This window comes from Anastrepha obliqua, chromosome 6 (assembly GCF_027943255.1).
Source record: "Anastrepha obliqua isolate idAnaObli1 chromosome 6, idAnaObli1_1.0, whole genome shotgun sequence".
Classification (NCBI taxonomy): Eukaryota; Metazoa; Arthropoda; class Insecta; order Diptera; family Tephritidae; genus Anastrepha; species Anastrepha obliqua.
In genome coordinates this window covers 43,047,135-43,073,127 of record NC_072897.1, presented here as the reverse complement: position 1 = coordinate 43,073,127, position 25,993 = coordinate 43,047,135, and the positions used below count along the sequence as shown (strand labels likewise).

The 25,993-nt window shown below is 39.1% G+C and overlaps 2 protein-coding genes across 2 annotated transcripts; one reads left to right on the top strand and one right to left on the bottom strand.

Moving 5' to 3' along the window:
* Window positions 1-9,006: 9,006 nt before the first annotated feature.
* On the bottom strand, window positions 9,007-12,220 carry LOC129250427 (uncharacterized). Its single transcript, XM_054890046.1, has 2 exons — window positions 11,840-12,220; window positions 9,007-9,132 (listed from the first exon to the last, which is right to left on the bottom strand). Exons 1-2 carry the CDS (start codon window positions 12,218-12,220, stop codon window positions 9,007-9,009), a joined length of 507 nt encoding a protein of 168 aa, XP_054746021.1.
* A 4,306-nt stretch (window positions 12,221-16,526) lies between these two features.
* On the top strand, window positions 16,527-20,018 carry LOC129250426 (uncharacterized). Its single transcript, XM_054890044.1, has one exon. It carries the CDS (start codon window positions 16,527-16,529, stop codon window positions 20,016-20,018), a length of 3,492 nt encoding a protein of 1,163 aa, XP_054746019.1.
* The last annotated feature ends 5,975 nt before the right edge of the window (window positions 20,019-25,993 follow it).

Sequence of the window (25,993 nt, the reverse complement as noted above, 5' to 3'; positions counted from 1 at the left end):
TGAACACTTGCCTTATGTACGAGTACAATGCAAAAGGAAGAACAATAAAATCCTTAAAATGCTTATCGATACTTGGTCAAGCAAAAATTACATCCAACCCTGCCTTGGTACAACTTTAAAATATTTCGTACTCCCTACATTTGCCATCAGTGCTGATTACTTTTTAACGATTTTAACGATATAATGCGGCTGCTCTGAAAAAAGTACTAGTGTGAAATTTGGCTATGTTTGTTGTATGGTCGCCATAGCCGAATGAGTAGATGCTTGCTTGGCTAACATTTGAAAATTCGTCAGTTCGAATCTCCGTGGATTAAACACCGAATTGATATGTAAAAGTTTTCTAATGAAAACAAAAAAAATTTAAATTTTATATATTTCTAAATAAAATATTTTATGATAACGAGAATGAGGAGTTTTGTCAGCAGTTTGATTACTTTTTACGAAAATGAGGAGTCTGTGCTGATTACTTTTTGATAACGAAAATGAGTAAATTGGTCCATCAGTGCTGATTACCTTTTGATAACAAAAATAAGAAGTATTTTTATTAGTGCTGAGAAGTTTGTAATGACGACAATGAGGAGTTTAGTTGTCAGCAGTTATTACATTGTAAGAATAAAAATGATTAGTTGCCTTGCCTTTAGAGCATAGTAGATATATTTCTCTGTTATAAGAAATTCCTATTGGTAAAAGAGAGATAGAATATCACACCGACAAGGGAAAACTATCAAAAATTTCCCATGACTAGAACGAAAATGTGTAGTTTAATGAGTGCTTATGTAATAGTCAGCTGTCTTGTAGGGTGGTTGCTTCAGTGCATACATATGTGTGTAGCACTGCATATTCAAATACCTTGCCAAATGCCGCTGGCAATTTGATTTCATACAGAAGCCAAAAACTGTGCAGAGCCAATGTACTCATAGAGAATTCACTGTAATTAGCTCTGTTAAGGGGGAATCCCACTGTGAGGGGCCAAAAAATAGTCGATTTTTGGGAGTTTTTGTTTTGTAATTAGGAATGATTACGCGAGGTTTGAACAAAACGCAATTTATTATATACTAGCAAGCCCGGCCCCCTTCGCTGGGCACACTAAAATAGAATAGATATGGTTTAGAACAGAAAATATATGATTTTCATATTATTTATTTCTTTATTCTTTATTCAAGCGCTTTGGCATAAACAATATTTTTTGTTTTTTTTTTGTTTTTGAGTAAATATAAAATATAAATTGAAAATCAGGAAAAAAGATTGTTTTTAAATTTCAAATCAACGCATATGAATAAGCAATCGTCTATTTTCCTGAACATCCATGAATTTTTCGTTTCAATTTATATGTTTTATTAAGCATTCGAGCTTTTTTAACCATTATCCATTTATATTTAAAAAAAAAAAACGAAAAAAATTGTTTTTTCCACGAACACATAATTTCATTCGGATTTCACATTAAATTCTCAAATTTCGTAAGAAATTATTCACTGTTCCAAAATCCACTCCAAAAAAATTCACAAACAATTTTTACATGTTGCACTTACGTTTTTTCCTTATGGCATCAAAATCAGAAAGAAATATTGACGCATTGCAACTCACACTGTCAATTTGACAGTTCAGTTCCGCCCCAAGCGTTAAAAAAGTAAGCGACATTATGGCTGGCTCAAAAGAACGCTGTACCCGTTGCCACTGCTCCGAATTACAACCAAACTTTACGAAACCCATTTTCAATACTTACTTAACAATGTGTGTAAGTTTGGTTTAATTCGGTGCAAAGACACGGCGGGTCCACGTTTTGGCATATATTTCGAGACCCTAGTCATCAACAGGTATGAAAATTACCCCGTATTAAAGCACTTATCAACAGCTTTCATTTGATACCCATATTGTACATACACAACCAAAGGTTACTCGGGCCCACGTTTTGACCTATATCTCGAGACCCCAGTCACGGAGCGGCATGAAAAATACTCTGTACTAAAGCATTCACCAACAGCTTCAATTTGATATCCATATTGTGCAAACACATTCTAGGCTCCACGTTTTGGTCTCTATCTCGAGACCCTAGTCACGGAGCGGCATGAAAAATACTCTGGACTAAAGCATTCACCAACAGCTTCCATTTGATACCCATATTGTACATACACGTCCGAAGGTTACCCGGGTCTACGTTTTGACCTATATCTCGAGACCCTATCTACCAATAGGTATTCAAACTATACGGAAATCATTTTCAATACCTACTTAACAATGTGTGTAAGTTTGGTTTAATTCGGTTCAAAGACACGGCGGGTCCACGTTTTGGCATATATTTCGAGACCCTAGTCATCAATAGGTATGAAAATTACCCCGTATTAAAGCACCTATCAACAGCTTTCATTTGATATCCATATTGTACAAACACATTCTAGGGTCCACGTTTTGGTCTCTATCTCGAGACTAGGGTCACGGAGCGGATGGAAATACTCTGAACTAAAGCATTCACCAACAGCTTCCATTTGATACCCATATTGTACATACACATCCGAAGGTTACCTGGGTCCACGTTTTGACCTATATCTCGAGACCCTATCTACCAATAGGTATCCAAACTATACGGAAACCATCTTCAATACCTGCTTAACAATGTGTGTAAGTTTGATTTAATTCGGTGCAAAGACACGGCGGGTCCACGTTTTGGCATATATTTCCAGACCCTAGTCATCAATAGGTATGAAAATTACCCCGTATTAAAGCACTTATCAACAGCTTTCATTTGATACCCATATTGTACATACGCAACCAAAGGTTACCCGGATTCACGTTTTGACCTATATCTCGAGACCCCAGTCACGGAGCGGCATGAAAAATACTCTGTACTAAAGCATTCACCAACAGCTTCAATTTGATATCCATATTGTACAAACACATTCTAGTGTCCACGTTTTGGTCTCTATCTCGAGACCCTAGTCACGGAGCGGCATGAAAAATACTCTGAACTGAAGCATTCACCGCGGCCGCCGTAGCCGAATGGGTTGGTGCGTGATCACCATTCGGAATTCAGTGAGAGGTCGTTGGTTCGAATCTCGGTGAAAGCAAAATTAATAAAAACATATTTCTAATAGCGGTCGCCCCTCGGCAGGCAATGGCAAACCTCCGAGTGTATTTCTGCCATGAAAAAGCTCCTGATAAAAATATCTGCCGTTCGGAGTCGGCTTGAAACTGTAGGTCCCTCCATTTGTGGAACAACATCAAGACGCACACCACAAATAGGAGGAGGAGCTCGGCCAAACACCTAACAGAAGTGTACGCGCCAATTATTTATTATTTATTTTAAAGCATTCACCAACAGCTTCCATTTGATACCCATATTATACATACACATCCGAAGGTTACCCGTGTCCACGTTTTGACCTATATCTCTAGCCCTATCCGCCAATAGGTATCCAAACTATACGGAAACCATCTTCAATACCTTCTTAGCAATGTGTGTAAGTTTGGTTTAATTCGGTGCAGACACGGCCGGTTAGCGAACACACACAAAAAGTTGACTTTGTTTTATATATAAGTTTTTTTCAGTTTGTGTCCGAAAAATCCAAATATTTTACGGAACCCTATTTTTTTCCAAAATAAAATGTAATCCATGTTACTCTTGGATAATGTAGTTTTCGAATGGTGAAAGAATTTTTAAAATCGGTCCAGTAGTTTTTGAGCCTATTCGTTACAAACAAACAAACAAACAAACAAAGTTTTCCTCTTTATAATATTAAAAATCCAAATATCTTACGGAACCCTATTTTTTTCCAAAATAAAATGTAATCCATGTTACTCTTGGATAATGTAGTTTTCGAATGGTGAAAGAATTTTTAAAATCGGTCCAGTAGTTTTTGAGCCTATTCGTTACAAACAAACAAACAAACAAACAAAGTTTTCCTCTTTATAATATTAGTATAGATATTAGTATAGATAATGACATTCACATGAAAGTTGGCCCAGATATTATTAACACTGCTGCCAACTCATGAAAAAAAAAACTAAAGCGAAATTTTAATCCCGCGAAGTTTGACAAATAAATTCACCTTACTTTTTGTATGCATGTTTACAGATTTGTTCTTTATTGTTTTTTTATGAAAATTGCGCGAAATTGTAAGTATGCATTTTATATATGTTAGCATAGGACATATGTATATTTGGTTTATATGAAAATTGAGCCAAATATTGGAAAAAATGTATGATTACATTAGATCTGATTTTGATTGGATAAATGTATGTTTATATAACAGGTGGCGCTAAAGTAATCCTCCTATCAGAAAATGCTATAAATTTTGCGATTGGGCCCTAATGTCAGTTCTGTTTTGACATTTGTGTAGTAAACACATGCGAAATACACGTTAATAAACAATGTTACACTACACTGCTCCAGAACGCGGAATATTGCTGACTATTTATTTGACCAATAATCGGTCGGTGACTTTGGCACAACGTGAATTTCGTCGCAAATTTCCTCGCCCTCCAACGCCTACTGGTGAAACACTGCGACGTTTAGCCGCTCGCCTCGAAGAGACTGGCACAACACGAGATGCTGCCAGGCGTGGCAGACCCCGGAGTAGCCGTTCTGCAGAGAATATTGCTGCTGTAGCCGAGGATGTCACGGAAGCACCGTCGACATTGACCAGACGACGTGCCACGCAAATGGGTATCAGTCGACGGTCTTTACAGCGAATTTTGGTACAAGATTTGAAGATATTTCCGTACAAAGTCCAGACGGTGCATTAGCTGTTAGCTGCTGACCGCCAATCGCGTCTAACATACACTCAAGCCATCTTTAATCACCACCAAGAGGAAGATGATTTTTCTTCAAAAATAATCATGAGTGATGATGCCCATTTCCATCTTAGCGGGTACGTAAATAAGCAAAATTTACGCTTCTGGGGCACTGAAAATCCGCGTGTAACCCACGAAGAGCCATTAAACCCGCTCAAGGTCACTGTATGGTGTGTTGTTTTCGCTGGAGGAGTCATCGGACCTTTTTTCTTCGAAGACGTCGCGGGCCAAACGGTTACTGTGAATGGTGAGCGCTACAGAGCAATGATCAACGAGTTCTTTTTGCCGCAACTTGATGAATTGGGATTGGAAAACATGTGGTTCCAACAAGACGGTGCAACGGCACACACTGCACGTGCCACAACCGATATGCTGAAGGATGCATTTCCCGGGCGCCTAATCTCCCGTTTTGGCGATTTGCACTAGCCAGCAAGATCGCCTGATTTGACCGCTCTGGACTTCTTTTTGTGGGGCTTTTTGAAGTCGCGGGTTTATGTCAACCAGCCTCAGACTCTTAAAGACAATATTCGTCAAGAAAGTGAGGACCTATCGCCGGAAGTTTTGGCCAAAGTGATGGAAAATGCCATAAAAAGGGCTCAAATGGCAATCAACTGTGGTGGCGGCCATTTACATGACATCATATTCTCGACTTAATGTAAAAAAAATTGAAAGACCAAATAAAAATAATCCACAAGAAGAATCAATGCTTTTGATTTTTTTTTTTAATTACAGCCAAAAAACATCGCAAGGTTACTTTTGCGCCACCTTGTATATGTATATGAAAATTGCGCCAAATATTGAAAAGCTCTTATGATTGCATGTAACCAATTGAACTTTGGTTTGAATTTTAATTCGAAAAGAAAGGCAATTGTGAGTGCAAAAAACTGCCTAAAGCTTCAAAATGTCGTTTTCGGGAGTGTAAGAGTGAACAAAACTTTGTTGTTTTGCATTTCCCAAAAAATCGGGAATTATCAAATTTGTGGATGGTGAATTTGCGGATCTCACCCTCAATGCAAATACCAATGCATAATGCATTTGTATGCATTCAACATTTTGAGGAGGATGCCGTGGGACCAAAGTATCTTAAGAATGGAACGGTTTCAACTCTAATCTTGGGTAAGTAAATTAATTTATTATTATGTCTCCATATATGTATGTACAGTGAAGCAAAAATAAGTTACCGTGAATATTATTATTTCTTAAAAATCTGTGAATAATTTTTTAAATATTAGTGTCCCAGTTTCTTTTTGGTTCACTGGACATACATAAGCTGATAATCGTATGCTTGGATGTCGTTTTCAATACTTCGTGCCTATTGAAAAGCTTAATATGCTTATGCTTAAATGCATGCATGCATGAAATAGAAAGCAGAGAAGAGATATATTTTTTTAAAACAAGTTGCGCATTTTCTCATTATTTTATTTATTAATAAAAAACTTTCGAATTGGGGCAATTAATTTTAGGCCAAGTAAAGGGTGGTTAAGTTTCAGGGGCCGGTGTTGATTTTGAATAAAATACAATTTTTTTATGAAATTATTGTCACTTCTCTTTATTACGTACAAAACAAAATATCGGTGGAATGACCGCCGCGGCCTCAGCGGCATACCTCCATCCGATAGTCAAAATTTTCGATGACGCTGAGGCATGATTGAGGTTCTATGCCGTTAATATGCCGAATTATCTCATCCTTTAGCTCTTGAATTGTTGCTGGCTTATCGACGTACACCTTTTCTTTCAAATAACCCGAAACAAAGAAGTTCAAAGGTGTCGAATCACATGATCTTGGAGGCCAATTGACATCTCCGCGAGGTGATATTATTCGACCATCAAATTTTTCGCGCAAAAGAGCCATTGTTTCGTTAGCTGTGTGACAAGTGGCACCGTCCTGTTGAAACCACATATCGTCCACATCCATATCTTCCAATTCGGGGCATAAAAAGTTCGTTATCATCTCACGATAGCGAGCACTATTCACAGTAACTGCCTGACCGGCCTCATTTTGGAAAAAATACGGCCCAATGATGCCGTCGAGCCAAAAACCGCACCAGTCACTCTTTGTGGGTGCATTGGTTTTTCGGCAATCACTCTTGGATTATCATTCGCCCAAATGCGGCAATTCTGCTTATTGACGAATCCACTGAGGTGAAAATGTGCCTCATCACTGAAGATGATTTTCTTCACGAAGTGCGCGATGTGCATTTTGATTTGAACGCTCGTTTTCATAATAAGCCTGAATAACTTTAACGCGTTCCTCGACTACGGTTCTTTCTATCGTTCAAATTGAATTAGTTTGAAATTGATAAATGTTAAATGAAATGCAGAAAAAGTCCTGACGTTTAGGTGTGGTTCACATTCAACGCCGGCCCTTAAACTCTAACTACCATAGCATAAGTAGTTCTAAAAAATACGGCCCAATGATGTCGCCGAGCCATAAACCGCACCAGTCACTCTTTGTGGGTGCATTGGTTTTTCGGCAATCACTCTTGGATTATCATTCGCCCAAATGCAGCAATTCTGCCTATTGACGAATCCACTGAGGTGAAAATGTGCCTCATCACTGAAGATGATTTTCTTCACGAAGTCCGCGATATGCATTTTGATTTGAACGCCCGTTTTCACCCTTTATAAAGCATAAGTAGTTCTAAAAAAAAAAAATAAAGCTAAAGAAATTATAGTTAGTCAAGATCAAGTAACAGTAATCTATTTATTTATTTATTTATAGCAGTTAGAAAAATTTACAGAACTTAAAGCTAACTGTAAAAAGAAGATACCTATGACTTCTACGATCTTAAGCTATGCTATGTGTTTAAAATTAAGTCGTTAATTAGTTTAAGGTTATACTAGATTGAATATCTATTAATACGTTAAATTAATTTGTTCTATATATGAACATATGGATAAGTAGTTACACTTGTGAATTTACGTTTTCATAATCGGTGATATAGATTGGATAGTTTCAGGAAAGTAAGGATATTGTGCATTTTTTCTAAGTTCGGGTTGGAGAGGAGGTGAGAAGGTTTGTCTATATTGAAGATTTGTGTTCGTAGTTGTGTTATAGAAGGACAAGTATCGAGGATATGTTCAGGGATAGCGTTGAGTTAGTCTGGCACATGGTGCTTAATAGGGAGGTAATGGGTTCTATAAGGTATGAATTTGTGAGCTTGGTGTGGCCTAATCGTAATCTTAAAATTTTTGTTTGGTCCAATCTGGTAAGTGAATTTTGAGCGTTTTTTAAGTAATAGCAGTTTATGTGTTGTTTTTGGTAAACTCGTTGATACCAATTGAAGCTTGTGATATCAGGTTATGATGTTGTGCCTTTTAAGAAGTGATGTGTACTTGTTAAGAAATGTTTGATATCTTTTATGCTGACGTTTTTGGTAGTAATGAGAGGAAGTCGAGATGCTTCTTTGGCAGCTCGGTCTGCTAGTTCATTACCGACAATGTCGGAGTGTCCCGGTATCCAGGGCAATTTAATTTTAGGATTGTGTTTGATCAGGAGTGATCTTATATTGTAAGGGTATGTGTCGCAGTTGTTTATATTTAATATTGATTTGGGGAACGAAAGGGAATCCGAACATATTATATTATAAATGTTTCTCTTTTTTTAACTAGTGGCGATGATTTCTGCTGATAAAACAGAGATACAGGGTGGCAGAATGGCAAATTTGAGTATAATGGAGTCGGTGGTTATAGCGTAGGTAGAGACTTTGTTAATTTGTGAGTCGTCGGTGTAGATGAATGTATGAATTTTTAGGTTGTCTTTCATTTTAAGGAATTTTTGTTCGTATTCTCATTTAGGTGTTTTGGATTTAATACTGGTGCTGAGAGTAATGTTTATAAGGCTAGGAGGGAGCTTCCAGATTATTATTTTTTTGTGGATGAAAAGGATGATTGAAGAATGTGGTTTTTGAAATTGTTCTGTCTAGTAGCGAATGAATTTTTTTCTTCGTTTTTTGACCGTTAGAAATTTTTTTTTAGTTTGGAAAGAGCTATGTCGTACGAATGCAGTAATGTCTTAAAAAGTTTTGTTAATTGTAGTTCGTATCTGTTTTCTATGGTATGTATGTATGTTTGATTGTAGTAGTATGATTTTAATTGAGGTGGTGTGAAAGGCTCGAAGAGATGTACGTATAGCTGAATGAAGTTTAGTTTTAAGATTGTAAAGTATAGATTTCGGCGCATTTCCGCAAAGATATAAACCGTAATCTATTTTTGAGGTTATGATTGCTCTAGTTTTGTTGAGTAGTGTATGAATGTTAGTGTTGAATTTTGTGCTAGCGAGGCATTTGATTGTCCAGTCTTTTTGACAGTGCAGTAGCCAGTTCGTTTATATGGCAATTCCATCTATAATTATTAGCAATCGTTATTCCTAATATTTTTAATTTCTTTACTGATGGTATAATGAAATTTTTTGAGCATATATTTGTAGTGCAGTTACGTTTTCTACATATATGAATATGCTTACATTTACTTGGCATATGAATATGTTTACATTTACAGGAATCGACGATCCTTGTGGGATCCCATTGAAAAGTAGGTGCACGTTGGAGGCTTGGAGCCCGACACGAACTAGTATTGTTCGGTTTGTCATGAAATTAGCAACGTTATTGGTTATTCTAGGTCCACTTTTCCACATTTGTAATTGATCGATTATTGCATGAACTCCAAACCTATCAAAGGCCTTCGAAAAATCGAGGTAGATGCTAGATGTGAGACTTTTTTTGAGAGGGATTCAGTTATAACATGGTCTGCGTATATCAGACAGTTCGCAACTGATTTCCCACTTTTAAATCCCAACTGGTGGGGGTGTATGTAATTGCTTTTGGTTACGAACCACCATCATCGTTTTGCAATGATTTTATCTAGTAGTTTCGCTTTGCATTGATTGAGGGATATTGGTCGGTAAGACGTGATCAGTTTTGTTTTTATTAGGTTTTAATATTGGTGTTATTAAGCTTGATTTATATAACTGGGGAATGTATCTATTCAGAATGTTATTAAAGTGTTGTGTAATACGATGTTTGGTTGTGTATGAGGCATTTTTGATCATTTGGTACGACATTCGATCATAACCTGGGGTGTTCCCTTTAGGGTGTGCAAAGCAGGTAGTGTTTCGATGTATGTGATGCCGGCTTCAATTTGTGTGGCCCGAAGGTGAAGGATTATAGTTTATAGGGTTATAGGATAGTTTGTTGTTCTTGTTTTGTATTTGTTAGTTATGAATTCTTGTGAGAAAGATGAGTCGTGGGAAATTTCTGACCATGTGTCGTGCGAAAGCGTTAGCTATGCCAATTTTTGATGTTATGTTTCGTCCTGTTAGAAAGTCTTTTGTGCAATGGACATACAGCAGCTGAAACAATCACCATTTGCTACGACCGTCACCATTCTGCCGCACATTTAGAAGACATATTTACATACATATGGATATGTATACATATGTATGTATATCCAAAGTTGCCGATACTTGCCACGACAAAAATTGACGGTTCGCCAAATATTAAGAATATTTCTTAAGAAAAATAGGCTTATTTATGACAGCTCAGGCGAGTGATTGAAGATGTTGTGGGCTCGTTTTATGAATGATCGTGCTTTGCTTTGAGAAATCTGGGCTTGCGTTTATGAATGAAAGTACATTGTTTTTGTAAGTACAATATTGGGACTACCGATTGAGCGACGGCAAATTTCATTAAGTAAATAATAAATTAAATAACTCAATTTTATACTTCAAATACTTCTAGAAACGAAAAATAGCAAACAAACTAACCACACTGATCGCATTATCCAATACGATTACAATTGAAATCAAACCACATCCATTATTGAACTTCTCCAAAGAGGTTATATATTGTAATGATTTAAGAAATATTCCCGAAGAGAAATTTTACACGAACTCTCTTCCCAAAATATATCGATGTAAAAACAATTACAAAAAAGCTTGAAATCAGCTGACTGAAGCAGGTTTAGTAATACTCACATTTAACACCACTGCTCTACCAAACAAAATCAATATTATATTATTATATTCCACCTCTCATACGTTGCAAAAATTGCTTGAGATATAATCACGTAGTTAAATACTGCAATAACCAAAAAACGTGCCCAAGCTATGCAAATAATTACCAATTTACTAATTTGTAATGATATCTAATTTTTAAAACTTTACTTCCATAGGTGGAACAGCGAACTTAATTTGATAATGTCTGTTGATGCAAAAGTAAAAAATAACACCGCACACGTCCGTTTAACAATTCAAAAGTGAAATTCTTTATTACGTTCTATCCTTATATTATGCTTAAAACTAAGATTAAAGAAATAGCGGAAATGGAAGAACAGTACTTGGAGAGTTAGAGAGAGTATATGTGAGTAAGTATCATAGTTAGGTAAATAGAAATAAGAAGAACGGAAAGTATAGCTGTAAAAGTAGAGTCAATGATCGAAAGTAAATAGAAAAAGGTAATGAAAGTAGCGAAAGCGAGGAACAGCAATGTATATACTTATATAGAAAATAACTTAATATTAAGCTTAAATATAATTTACATTTACATATTTATTTATTTATTTTCAATTATTTAAAAGTTCATACAATATTTCTAGTAACTACTTAATAATAATTTTCATTTATCAAATTCAATTTTAATTTATTTTGTTTTATTTTATTCTATTAAAATAATTTGCCAGAATCTGGTTTGACCCCGGCCACATTGAAGGAATCCAACAGCCTTCATTTTTTGTTTTCCATCGGCAGCACGGCGAGTTTGTGGATAGGGCGTCTCACTTCACCCGTCCTAGTTGCGACGTCTGCGACGCGAATTTTGCCGTTCGCTCCGGGAATGATTGCGGTTACTCGACCCATCCATCTTTGCTGCGGTGGCACGTTGCCTTCGTGGACGACGACGAGTTAGACTGGCTGGTCGTTGGGCTGCGGGTGCACCCATTTGTTGCGCTGCTGAAGCTCCAGAAGGTAGCTCTCCGACCACGCACGTCAAAATTGTTGCTTAAGAGAGCAAACAAGCTGCCATCTCTCTAAGCAGCGGCTGAGGTTGTCAGGTACCTTCTCCGGTGGCAAAGCTCGCAAGGGGCAACCGATAAGCAGATGCGCCGGCGTTAACGCCTTGCCGTCGTTGGGGTCGTTGCTGAGTGGAGCGAGCGGTCGGGAGTTCAGTACCGCTTCTACTTCGACGAGAAGCGTTGCGGTTTCTTCGGCGGTTAACAGCGCGTTGCCTACGGCGCGCATCAGCAGATGTTTGGCCGAATTCACTGCTGCTACCCACAGGCCGCCGAAGTGGGGTGCCCTCGGAGATATGAAGGCGAAGATGAATCCTTCGTCGGCGGCGTATTGGAGAATTTCCTCTTTCTGTGCCAGAAAGGCTTCCCGGAGCTCCCTCAGCTTCCTCTCTGCTCCCACAAAGTTCGTCGCGTTGTCGCAGTACATTTTTGCTGGCATCCCTCGGCGCCCAATGAACCTTTTGAGAGCGAAAATAAATTTATCAGCAGTTAAATCAGTTACAAGTTCTAGATGAACTGCCTTTGAAGCGAAACACACGAAAATGGCAATATACATTTTCACGGGAGGGCGACTTCGAATTTTTAAGGTTATGTGAATGGGCCCGCAGTAATCTATCCCACATATTGTGAAGGGCCGTTGGGCGCGTAATCGATCGGCGGGTAGATTGTCCATGATCTGACCTTGCAATTTTGGCTTATAACGAGAAGAGTGAATGCATTGTCTTACAGTTCGACTACAGGCTTCTCGAGCATTTACCAGCCATATTTTTTCTCGCAGAAACGCTACCAATGCCTTTAGGCCGACAGGGTGATTACGAAAATGTAGGAACCGGATGTATGCTTTCACAAAGTGCGAGTCTTTGCGTAATAACAAAGGGGTTTTAGCATCATAAGGGACTGGCGCGTTGAATAAACGGCCAGCTACTCGAATCAATTTAAACGATAATGATGATCCGAGTGTTCATGCAGAAATAGAGTTAATTTCTGCAAACTTGAGGGAAGTACGTTATTTTTCGATAATTCATTAATTTCATCGCTAAATTCAAAATGTTGAATTATTTCAACAATTTTAAGGAAACTCAATTGTAATTCCTTTGCTTTGGGTATTATTTAAGATTCTGCTTTTCGCCCTCGTATTTTTCGAAGCCATTTGAGTATAGGTATAAGCGAAAATCCGAAGCACTTTTCTGTGAGATGAGAACCTGTCAATTATTTCGAGAAGTGGATTTGGTGAGGCATTGATTGCGGTTAACGTAATTGCGGTATTCTCCTTCTCGAGTGCTTCTTGTTCTGGAGAAAGACTGAAGTTGACATTTTTTGGCCATGTAGCAGGGTCTTCTAGGAAGAACTGTGGACCACTAAACCATATTGAATTACCCAATGCATCCAACCCCGAGACATTTGATCCGCTGAATTTTGTTTTGTGAGCACATAACGCCACAACAAATTCTGGGTCCACTTTTGGATCTCGGACACTCTATTTGCAACGAAAGTTTGCAACGACGATGGATGCATTTTAATCCAATGAAGTACTATTTCAGAGTCTGTCCAGAAAATTGTCTGTTCTATCGGTCGACTCAACATTGGTGAAATTCTTGACCATAACTTGGCAAGAAGATGGGCTGCCGAGAGCTCTAAACGCGGAAGAGATTTAGTCTTCAGCGGAGCTACTCTAGACTTTGAAGTAACCAGCGTGCATTTCGTACCACTAGCGGATTGGCAACGTATATATACGCAGCAGCCATACGCTCTTATTGAAGCGTCGGAAAAGCCATGAATTTGACAGCTGGCACTCGACTCTGTATTTACATACCGAGGAATGCTAATTAATGGAAGCTGCAACAAATTCGCTTTAAAGTTTTGCCAGCTAGTGTCAAGCCGCAATGGAATCGACTCATCCCAGTCTAGCTTTTGAATCCAAAGCCCTTGTAATAAGCTTTTAGATTTGGTAACTAGCGGGGCTAATAAACCAAGAGGGTTAAAGACTCGAGCGGAAACTGATAAAATATAACGTTTAGTTGCTCGCAGCTCGCTAAAATTATCTTCCAGAATGAAGCGAAAAATGTCACCTTTCGGCTGCCGGTGTATTCCCAGCGTTTTGGTAGAGTCAGTATCGCTGAGCTGCAATAATTTTTGGAGACTCTCACTATCCGATGAGCTTGTATGATTGGAAAACCACTTTGCTAATTTCAGGCCTGCCGATGCTAAAATTGTATTTACTTCCTGTTGTATCTGGGCGAGGCTTTCTATACTGTCGGATCCTGTAAATAGGTCGTCGACGTAAAAATCATTCCAAATGACTTAGGAACCGAGCGCATATTTGGCTTTATTTTTGTCGCTTAGCATTTGCAGACACCGTGTGGCGAGAAATGGTGCAGGCGCTGTGCCGCATGTTACGGTGCTTAGTCGAAAAATTTGCAAATGCTCCGATGGATCGTGTCTCCACAGTATGAGGTGGAAGTTCCTGTCGTCTTCGTGCACCAATATTTGACGATACATCTTCGTGATGTCGGCAGTCATGGCATATTTGTGCAATCGGAAGCGAACGAAGGTCGTAAAAAGCTCCTCTTGAACGATCGATCCGACCATCAAAGTTTCTTTCAACGCAACTTGTGTTGATGTCCGATTCGAAGCATCAAAAACTACGCGTAACTCGGGAGTCGATTATTTGTTGGACTCATATGCCCCAATTCGAGATATTCATGCATGAAGACCAGTTGCATTTTACGAAGTACTGGATCTTTCCGCGTCTTTCTCTCCAGCGCTTTAAACCACCGAGCTGCGGTTTCATACGAATGACCGAGTAATTTACGGTCGGTTTTGAAAGGCAGTCTGACTTGAAGCCTTCCACAAGGTAAAACCCGCGTGGTTTTGAAAAAACATTCCTCACATTCAGCCTGCTCTGGAGTCAATCGTGTGGAATTTACTTGTGCAGGTATTTCTTCCAATTCACAGAATTTTCGGACTGTAGCATCAATGCTAGTAACGCTTTCTTCAAATTGACATAATGTGCTACTTACTTGGGCACTGGAGCTATTATTTGTGGCATAGTTGCCTGAAATTATCCAGCCTAGCACTGTGTTTTGCACCGTTGGCTGCCTCGGGCTGGTTCTGATCTGACCCACCGATCACTTATCAAAGAATATTTCAGCTCCTAAAAGTAGAAATTTGTAGAAACTTGGGTCAGCTAGTTCAATATTTTGTGGGATTGTCTAGCTATTTGTATTTACAGTCCGATCTGGGTTATTGGCTGATATCAAACGCATTACCCAAAAGTCCGAAGAGCGAATTAGAGCGAATTTTTCTTTCCGAACTCGCTATTTCTGCACAAGCTCTTCTGTCGTAAAGTTGACTTCAGAACCGGAGTCAAGTAGAGCTCATTCCTGCACGTAAACACCGGAGCTGGTCTTTACATTAACTACGGCTGTAGCTAACATGACTCGGTAAGGCAGGCTGCTAATATGCATGGCACTTGACGTTGAAGGTTGCGACTCGGTCTCAAAGGAGATCCGATATTGATGCAACATGGTGTGATGCGATCGGTTGCACACACCACAACGATCTCCTTTGCACTTTGATACCGTACGTCCCTTGCGCAAGCAATTAGTGCACAGGGAAATATATTTTGCGAATTCAAATCTTTTAAGTGCAGTAAGCGCTTGGAATTTTTAGTACGTTATTAAATAATGCTCCTTAAAATTACAGTGAAGGCAAGTCGGCAGTTTGGAATTTGTCGCTATAAATGTTGTCTTTGAGTGTGGCTGTTCGGAGCAGCAGCTAATCCCGCTACACAACCTACAAACTAACTTCTTAACTATAGCCAATATTTATAATTTATATAAGCTGGTCACCTTAAAATGTTATGTTAGCTGGTCACCTTAAAATGTCATGTTATATTATTTTTCAGTTTTTATACATTCCTTACAATATTCCTTTTCGCTTAACGGCATACAAAAATACAAGGTATACGCAGGCATTTACTTAGCATAAGATATGTATACATAACATTACTTCTCCTTTCGCTTGTCTAATGCAGTTATGAACATATGCACAACATACAAAAATACAAGGTATACGCAGGCATTTACTTAGCATAAGATATGTATACATAACATTACTTCTCCTTTCGCTTGTCTAATGCAGTTATGTACATATGCACAACATACAAAAATACAAAGTATACGCAGGCATTTACTTAGCATAAGATATGTATACATAACATTACTTATCCTTTCGCTTGCCTAATACAGTTACATATGCACATATATATATACGTGCAAATATTCGCAAATTATCATAAGCAGTTGAACTTTTTGTAAACACGGCCACGCAATTAAATTAAAATTATAACGTATTAAAAAACCTAGTTTTTATTTCGCAACATATAGCTACCAAAAAATATTGGAAGCTCAACATTTGGTGACCCCGACGTGATCGCCGTGTTTTTTCGCGTTAATTTAATAATTTAAATTAAATAAATTAAAGTTGCATATTTTCCCGTTGCGGTTTCGAGCATTGTTTTTGTTGTGTACTTAGTGCGGAGTACATAAGACAGTATATAGACCTGTAAAATAGTGCAATAAACTTATTAACCGGTGGCGAAATTTATTAAAACAGTTGTTCCGGCCAGTTAGATACGGTGCATTTATTTTTACCGTATACATTGTCGTCGAGTATAACGCACCTTTTTTTATACGTGTCGCGCAGCGTTATAGTTAGCCTATTTGTTCGCCATGCCATTCAGCCCGGCTACTGGTACACCAGCAAGAGACGATACGTATGATGTTGGTCCAACCAATGGGCCGACTATGGGTCCGCCTATGGGCCGAGTGACATTTCTGAAGATGAAATCGAAAGCTATACTTAATCGCCTTGAAAGTATAGCCACCGACTTGGATCCTGATAATCTGCACAGTAAGGATGAATATGCTCTCAACGCAATACTGGAATTATTGGTGGAGCTGAAATCCAGTTTTTCGGTCACCCACACAAGTTTGGAGGAACTGGACTTCGAGTCGATTACCAGTGACCTACCTGCCAAATTCGATACCACGCTAGTCAATCTCAGAGCCACTCTGCAACGGGAGATCGGGAAGCGCAGTACTTCACAACATTGCTCAACTTTTCGGATGAACACCGCGGACACACAGTCTATAATTGTAAACGCAAATCGTTCGCGTGTGCCACTACTAACGTTGCCCAAATTTAGTGGGGCTTACACGGAGTGGACAAATTTTTACGCAATGTTCACATCCGTTATCGACAAAGACAGTGAACTGACACAAGTGGACAAGCTTCAACATTTGCGGTCTTGCCTTAGTGGTGCTGCTTTGGACACCGTGGGATCACTCGAGATAAACGACACAAACTACAAAATTGCATTAGAACTTTTACAAAAACGATTTGATAATAAACGTCTTATCTTTCAGGCACACATCAGGGGAATATTTGAGTTGGACAAGGTGGATTCGTCCGTACACACGTTGCGGGCATTGACAGACAAGGCAATCGCGCACATGCGCGCTCTACAATCAATCGGCTCAAAGGAACAAATATCCGATAGCATCCTCATTCAGTTGATAGTGCAAAGGTTAGACAAGGTGACTCAAGCTAAATGGGAGGAGAATTCGACAAGCAACGACCTACCCTCTTGGAACCAACTAGCTGGATTTTTAGAAAAACGCTGTCGTACACTCGAAAACGTCGAATATGCATTGCAGACACAAGCTAGCATTCCGGTAAAAGTCATCAAAAGCGTGAGTACAAATCCAAGAAAATCTTTTGTTGCTTCGAATAGCTCAGTAGGTAGTTGCGTATTTTGCGAATCCCCCGAACATGTAATTTACCGTTGTCAACGCTACGTCAATTTGTCGCCAAATCTACGCCAGAAAGAAGCTAAAAGGCTCAACCTATGTCTTAATTGTTTGAAGAAAGGTCATCAGATTCGGGACTGCAAATCGGGACCATGTCGCAGCTGTCAAGCGAAGCATCATACACTGTTACATTTTGATCGGTTATCCATTTCACCAACTGCTCAGTGCCAAGCACCTTGCACTACTTCTGAATCGAATGCTAGGACTGCATCATTATCTGTCACGTCCCATGCTCATACTCCTTCTCCTGATGTTGTGCTCCTCGCCACTGCAATTGTTCTAATTAAAAATCGTGCTGGAACCTTCGTACCTTGCCGCGCCCTCCTAGATTCGGGTTCGCAGCTTCACTTCGTTACAACTCGTTTCGCTAACCAGCTACAACTTACTAGGACGAAATCATTGGTCGCAGTCTCCGGCATTGGAGATGCAAGCTTTTCGACTGATGGGTGCTCCGTTGATATAGTTCTGAAGTCGCGGACTTCAGATTTTTGTACAAATATGACTGCTGTTGTGGTGAAAACAATTACCGATAGTCAACCAGTCGCTTCAATAAACATCGCTAATTGGAACATACCCTCAAACATTCAACTAGCTGATCCTGGTTTTAACGTGCCCCAGCGTATTGATCTGCTCATCGGAGCAGGACTTTTCTATGAGCTACTTTGCGTAGGACAGATTCAATTAGCACCTGAAATACCATTACTTCAAAAAACTCGCCTTGGTTGGGTTCTGTCTGGCGGTAAGCAACAGGCCCCCAAACTTTCAACATTCGTAGCAAGTCACAGCTCAACTACAGATATCAATATTGATGATCGGCTGGATGATTTAGTCCGGCAGTTTTGGGAGATCGATCATGTCGTTGAACCGATTTCCAAAAATTCTAAAGAGGAGCTTGACTGTGAGTTGCATTTCAAGCAAAATTTCATTCGTTTAGCCTCAGGCGCATATTCGGTTCGCCTGCCAACAAAGCTAAATTTAGATTCGTTAGGTGAGTCGTACTCACAAGCTCGACGCCGATTTCAAAACCTAGAAAGAAAACTCGTACGTAATCCTGAGCTCAAGGCAAAATATTGTGCATTCATGAAAGAGTATCGTGACCTCAATCACATGTCGTTAGTTCCAAACTCTGCTATCCATGAGTGCAAATATTTTCTGCCGCATCATTGCGTCATTAAAGACGAAAGTACTACAACAAAATTAAGAGTTGTTTTTGACGGTTCTGCAGCTACAACCTCGGGTTTATCACTTAATGATTTACTCATGACTGGTCCAACAATTCAGCCCAAACTTTTCAATATTTTGATTCGTTTTCGTACGTTTCCGATTGCACTCACTGGAGACATCTGCAAAATGTATAGATGTGTCCGGATCTACCCACCGGATAGCATGCTCCAGTGTATATTGTGGCGTGATTCTCCTGAAGATGACTTAAATATATATAAATTAGACACTGTAACATATGGAACTAAATCTGCAGCATTCCTAGCGATTCGTTCAATGCACCAACTTGCGTCGGATGAATCCTCAGTTTATCCACTTGGTTCGCAAACCATCATTCGAGATTTTTACGTGGATGACTTGATAAGTGGTGGCGATACTTTGGAAGAAGTAGAAGAAATCAAACGACAAACAACGAATATTCTCGCTCGAGGTAACTTCCAGCTAAGAAAATGGTGTTCCAATAGTCCAGATGTTCTTCGTAATATTCCTGATACTGATAAACAAGACTTGCTTAAGTTTAATGACGGCAGCGACATCACCAAGGCATTGGATGATTTTGGCCTTATTCGTGTCGGTGGCAGACTTAGACATTCAACACTCAACCTTGAAGCACGTCATTCATGCATCCTTCCAAAGAATCACCCACTGACATTCGCCATAATAACATATTATCACCAGAATCCGGAAGATCTTGATGTGCTTACGCCAGGTCACTTTTTGATTGGTGGCCCACCAACCGCTTTTCCTGAACCTAATCTTACGTTACTGAATTATAACCGGCTCAATCAATGGCAACGCGTATCCTACATTCAACAAATTTTCTGGAAGCGTTGGAAGCGAGTTAAATGGCGGACGCCTCAGCCTAGCATCCAGGTCAACGACATTGTGTGCATCAAAGAGGAAAACACGGCTCCACTAAAATGGCCTTTGGCACGGGTAGTCGAACTCATCACTGGAACTGACGATGTTGCACGAGTAGCCGTCTTGCGTACACCTACTGGCATTACACGTAGAGCTATCAATAAGCTGTGCGTCCTTCCTGTAAATGCTTCTGTTGAAAGCCCTGACCTTTCAACGGGGGGGAGGATGTTCGGAGCAGCAGCTAATCCCGCTACACAACCTACAAACTAACTTCTTAACTATAGCCAATATTTATAATTTATATAAGCTGGTCACCTTAAAATGTTATGTTAGCTGGTCACCTTAAAATGTCATGTTATATTATTTTTCAGTTTTTATACATTCCTTACAATATTCCTTTTCGCTTAACGGCATACAAAAATACAAGGTATACGCAGGCATTTACTTAGCATAAGATATGTATACATAACATTACTTCTCCTTTCGCTTGTCTAATGCAGTTATGTACATATGCACAACATACAAAAATACAAGGTATACGCAGGCATTTACTTAGCATAAGATATGTATACATAACATTACTTCTCCTTTCGCTTGTCTAATGCAGTTATGTACATATGCACAACATACAAAAATACAAAGTATACGCAGGCATTTACTTAGCATAAGATATGTATACATAACATTACTTATCCTTTCGCTTGCCTAATACAGTTACATATGCACATATATATATACGTGCAAATATTCGCAAATTATCATAAGCAGTTGAACTTTTTGTAAACACGGCCACGCAATTAAATTAAAATTATAACGTATTAAAAAACCTAGTTTTTATTTCGCAACATATACATAGCTCCGCGAAGGCAGACAAGATGTCGTGGTGCGGAGGCTTAGTCGAATCATTCATCAGACTGTATCAATGGATGGTAGCGTGGTCAAGCGACTACATTCCAGTATTGCGCGAATGTACTCCACTCCCTTGATTTGGGCTGGCTTTTTGAACGATGACCAAGCTCTGCTCTGAGTCGGAAAAAAGTGTTATACGACCCGTGCTGAGGGACCCAGACCAAAAATAGTTCAGTCGCGAATGGAGTGCTCCGGATACCTGGTGACCTCCGGTTCTATCTAGCCTTACCTGTGCACACGGACCTCTGCACAGGCGGACTTCTCCTGCCCGACACTCGTGGGACCAAAAAGTTGCCATAGAAGGGCCTAGTAACTCTAGGCAGTTTACAGCCGTAGAATGGGGGGGAGGGGCCGGCTAAACATGTCCGTCCCTCCAAGCAAAACTATTACAACAAGAACAGGGCCAGTAGGATCTTATTTAGACTAGGAGAGGTAGCAACAGAACCGCTAACCGAAGACCAGGCTAAATCGCTAGAGTGGGCAAAGGGAGTAAGATCCGACTTGGGAAAGGCGGCGGGTATATAGTCTGCTAGTGTCTGCTCTGCAGACCGTTGTCTTAGAGGAGAAGCGGCCGCCGTAGCCGAATGGGTTGGTGCGTGACTACCATTCGGAGTTCACAGAGAGAACGTAGGTTCGAATCTCGGTGAAACACCAAAATTCTAAATTAAGAAAAACATTTTTCTAATAGCGGTAGCCCCTCGGCAGGCAATGGCAAAACCTCCGAGTGTATTTCTGCCATTAAAAGGCTCCTCATAAATATATCTGCCGTTCGGAGTCGGCTTGAAACTGTAGGTCCCTTCATTTGTGGAACATTATCAACACGCACACCACAAATAGGAGGAGGAGCTCGGACAAATACCCAAAATGGGTGTACGCGCCAATCAAACGGACTTCTTGCCCGTATCACTGAAAAAAATATTGGGCCAGCTGCCCAGTAAGGAAACACTTCTATTCTTTATGAATTACAATTTCTTTAATAAGATTATAGTTTCACTAACTAATACAATATTCTTAACTAACAGATAAGTAGCCCGCCCCGAACTCGACTGCTTGATTGAGGTGACCGCCGCTTACTTTACAGCTATCATTAAACAGCGACGACGCAGTTGTTGGGTAATACGTCTGAGACCAACCTTTGCCTTGACTTCCCACAGGTACAACATGAAGTCGTTCGTAACAGTATCATTTCACAATCTTGTGAAATGATTAGTGCTGACACCGTTATATTCTAATGTGTACGCTATTGCCCATGGCCTTGGCAAGGGGGTCGGATTGCCGGATCGATGGCTTGGCCACTTATGCAATGCGTAACATTTTGATGATGTGTGTTGCAACCGATCGTGGGAATGTTCTATTGCAGGTAATTATGAAATACAAATATGCTGACACTGCAGCACGTGTAGCGCGCAGCCGTGAGAGCGTCGCTGCAAATGCGACTGCAGCGTGTTAACTCTTCCCCCTCTAATCTCGTAGCGGCAACTGGTTTGTCCACCCTTCAGGAGACTTGGTAGACATTCCTCTTCGGTCAACAAATCTAGGGCTTCCTGTTTGCATATCATGGCTGCGGCTAGGTGGAGACAGCTATTTTTTATACCGTATGTCAGTAGCTTATTCCACAGTATCGTCTTTTACTTTAGATCAACTCGATGACCATCCTTCAAAACAGATCGTGTGATCAAGTGAGTAGACCCCGTTTGATCCACCTTCGGCATTGACAGCACGTAAAGGAGAAGAGTGCCATTCGAGTAGATTGATTCGCTATATTCGATGGCTTCAACGACGTAACTGTACGGAAGGACTTCAATTTCGCTTATTAGACTATTTATTTCCTCCTTGTTCAAAAGGTTGCTGTTCACTACGTCTGCTTTGGCCATTTGACATGTCCGTACGAGTTCACTGACGTCATCCTTGAGAATCATCAATTTGTGCTGAATCTCCTGTGAAACCTTAGCCTGGTGGGTACGTCCAAGGATGGCATTCGTGGCCGTTGCAATACCATTCACAACCTCTTCAGTTTTTGTAAAAATTTAAGAGTTTACCTTATACTGTTGGTTATTGTTGCCTATTAATTCGTTTTGGCTCCGTAGGACTTCGTCCCAGTCTAAAGCATAAGGTGAGCCAGCAATCCACTTCCAAGCTGACCCAATCCAGTTAATTGAACGCTTCGGTCTTTTGGCTGCAGGTCCCTTCAGCTCTTCAAGTTGAGTTCGAACTTTTTGTAACTGATACATAGTAGAGGACTTCTGTGATTGAATTGGTCCCATTTAAGCTGGCAGTTTGGTATTGTAACCGATTTACAATTTTCTCGTGGTTAATGCGCTACGATGATGTGGACCAGTTTGAAGTGTCCGTTGATAACACTGGTTTACAGCCAAAATGCACCAGAGACGCCGTTATGAAATTCCTATGTAGAATCACCGTCTGATTCCGAAAATCAAGGTTATTTTTTATTCTATGGTAAGGTTTTTGAGATATTTACGAATTACCGTTATTTCAAAAAAAAAAAAAAAGTTGGGTCCACTTAATCATATATATCTCGAAAACGAATTGAGCGGTTCCAAAACCGTTTAAGGGGGGAAGCTGGTCTAGAGCGCAAAAAATGAGCATATTTTATGAATTTATTTTGACTCAACAAAGGAATCAATCGAAAATCTGTGAAATAGGTTTAATAATATAGCTTTCATGGTACAAATACAAAATTTTTCGTCTGAATTAATTTCAAAATGGCCGCTGTCCAGCAGTTCTCCTAAGGCGCCTTTTTTCTAGTGGGTCCATTGCCGAAGACGTAAACTCCTTAATTTTTGTCCTGGATCAAAAAATAAAATTTTTTTAGTTTCTATATAACAACAGAAAGAGACGTACGTAGGATTTTTTCGATATTTTGTTTTTTCGCGAAATGGTGCACGTTTGAACAAAAAGTTACAATTTTCACTATAAAGAACCACATAAAATTGTTGATTAAAAAAAAAACTATGTAATATAAATAAAAAATCCTACGTACGTCTCCGGAGAAAGGTATTTCGAATGTATTGTCAAAATTTCGTAAGAATCGGTAAAGATTTGTTCGAGTTATGTCTTCGGCCAGTTTAAAAAAAGTGATTTCGAGAAAAACGCGTTTACAGTTGTAAGTAGCGTTCGGGGCATACCTGCGAGGCACTGCCGTCGAATGAAAAATTTGGGCATTTAGACATTTTTGCTGGCGTCCCTCATTTAGTATATTATTTCTAAGACCCTAAAGCACCTTTTAAGACAAAAAAAAAATTTTCGATTTTTTCAAAATTCTAGACCAGCTTCCCCCCTTAAAGCTTTTAAAAGGTAATAAAATTTGCTATAAACTGTAAGTAAAACGCTTTTTACTAGGCCTTGCAGATTCAAAGATAACGAACTATCATAACGGATTTTTTAATTTTTTTTTGTGAACATATATTATACAAAAATTTGTATTTTGAGAGAAAGGATCTTTAAAACTTTTTATTTTTTCGTATATTTTTTGTTTTCACTCTAAGCTCTATTTTATTACAAAAAAAAATAAACTTTGATTAAACAAAATCGATGAACTAATACAAAAGTTACAAGCATTCAAGTAAATATATCCATATAGTAAAACTTAAGTACCCTACAAATAATAGCATATGTACATATGATTCTGTCTTAACTCTATGATCTTATTTTATAATTGAAAAAGTTATGTGTCTTGTTTTGACGCTTATTTATATAAGGATCGGTTTCTCTTATGAGAAACCAACAGTAGTCACCCATCATAGCGACATCCCAGAATCCTTGATACCGACTTTCAATCATTTTCATTTGCTGGCGCAACCTTTCGCCATGCTCGTCACTTTCGTCGCCAAGATTTTGCGGGAAAAAATTTAAATGGGAGTGCAGAAAATGAATTTTTAAAGACATATTTACTCCTGAAAGAAAATTAAAAAGGGAATTAGATAAATATATAAGTGACACATTAGCATATAATTCTCTTAGGCTGGATAAATCTTCCAATTCAGAACAAATTTTGGTCGTCCTTGTTTGTTCGGAGCACGGCAATAAATTCAGATTAAGGGCTATATATTCTCATGTAAATTTAAAAATTTGCTTTCAAATTTTTTGCTTAGTTTTAAAGTTAACTGAGAAAACGGTCTCATATGTGTTTTTTATTTACCCATTTCCGCATAGTTTTTGATTAAATCGTTCACTATCAGCTCGAAGTTAGGACTTTTGTATTTGCCTAAAAAAGAAGTAACGACCTTTTCAAAAGAGTCCCACGCCGCTGCCTCCACTGGTGACAATAGTTCTTTGAAATGGGTATTGGCCATTATTTTCCTTATTTGCGGCCCCACAAAAATCCCTTCCTTTATTTTTGCTTCTGAAATCTGTGGAAAGATTGTTTTCAAATAATGAAAAGCTTCGACTTCTTTGTCCAAAGCCTTGACAATATGCAATAATGCGGCCTTTGAACTTAATTTATTGCCGTCTATGAACAATCGCCACTCTTTTGAATCATATGGTTCACCAAACTGTTTAAATAGACCAGCAATGTTGCAATAACAGACACTGTCCTTCTTCGTATAGTACTGGGAGAATTGTTCGTGACGGGTCCTATAATATGTTACCTTAACATCGGATGAAACAAATTTAAATTGTTGCATACGAGAGGCGTGTAGTTCGGCCTTTTCTTTTGACAATTCCAAATCCCTTATCCAATCATTGAGTTGTGCTTGTGACAAAGGGCTTCTTTCGTTTTCCGTTTGCAATTCAGTACAACATGATGCCGCGTAATCAGATACTGCTGTTGACCAATGAAACTGGAGCCGGAACTAAAGTTAAATTTGATTCTGGCAATGTAGCTTCCGTTGAATATAGTTCTGGCAATGACACTGTAGATACGCTCGCATAGGTTACTTTTCTTAACTTTCCAACCCCAAATACTTTTGTAGAACAAATATAGCAGTCCGTTGAATGGCAAGTTGGTTCCTTCCACTTCATTGGTGTAATAAATTTCATATGTCACCTAAATAGATAGTTTAAGAAATTAGTCAGATATGCATTAAAAGAGAGCAAACTTCTAATTTTTACGATGTACCTTTTGGTTCCGGTTTCTAAAAATATCAATTCGACTCGACATGTGGTCCACACAGTATTCGGTGTCCATGGTTTTTCATTGTTTCTAGGCTCAATTCTATAACACTTATGGTATGCAAATTTCAAAGGATTTGAAAACACACGTCGCATCCTCAAACACTCGCGCCCTTTTATTCATATTATATTTTTTAGTAAATTACGGATTATACACTGCAATTATAAAGTGAACAGTATCCGGCGATCCTCTCAGAAATTAT

Coding starts and splice junctions, on each gene's coding strand:
- LOC129250427 (XM_054890046.1), bottom strand. CDS start 12,220: ATGTACTGCGACAACGCGACGAACTTTGTGGGAGCAGAGAGGAAGCTG. Junction 9,133..11,839: donor GAGCTTTGCCACCGGAGAAG/GTACCTGACAAC, acceptor TAATAATTATAG/ATGGAATTGCCATATAAACG.
- LOC129250426 (XM_054890044.1), top strand. CDS start 16,527: ATGCCATTCAGCCCGGCTACTGGTACACCAGCAAGAGACGATACGTAT.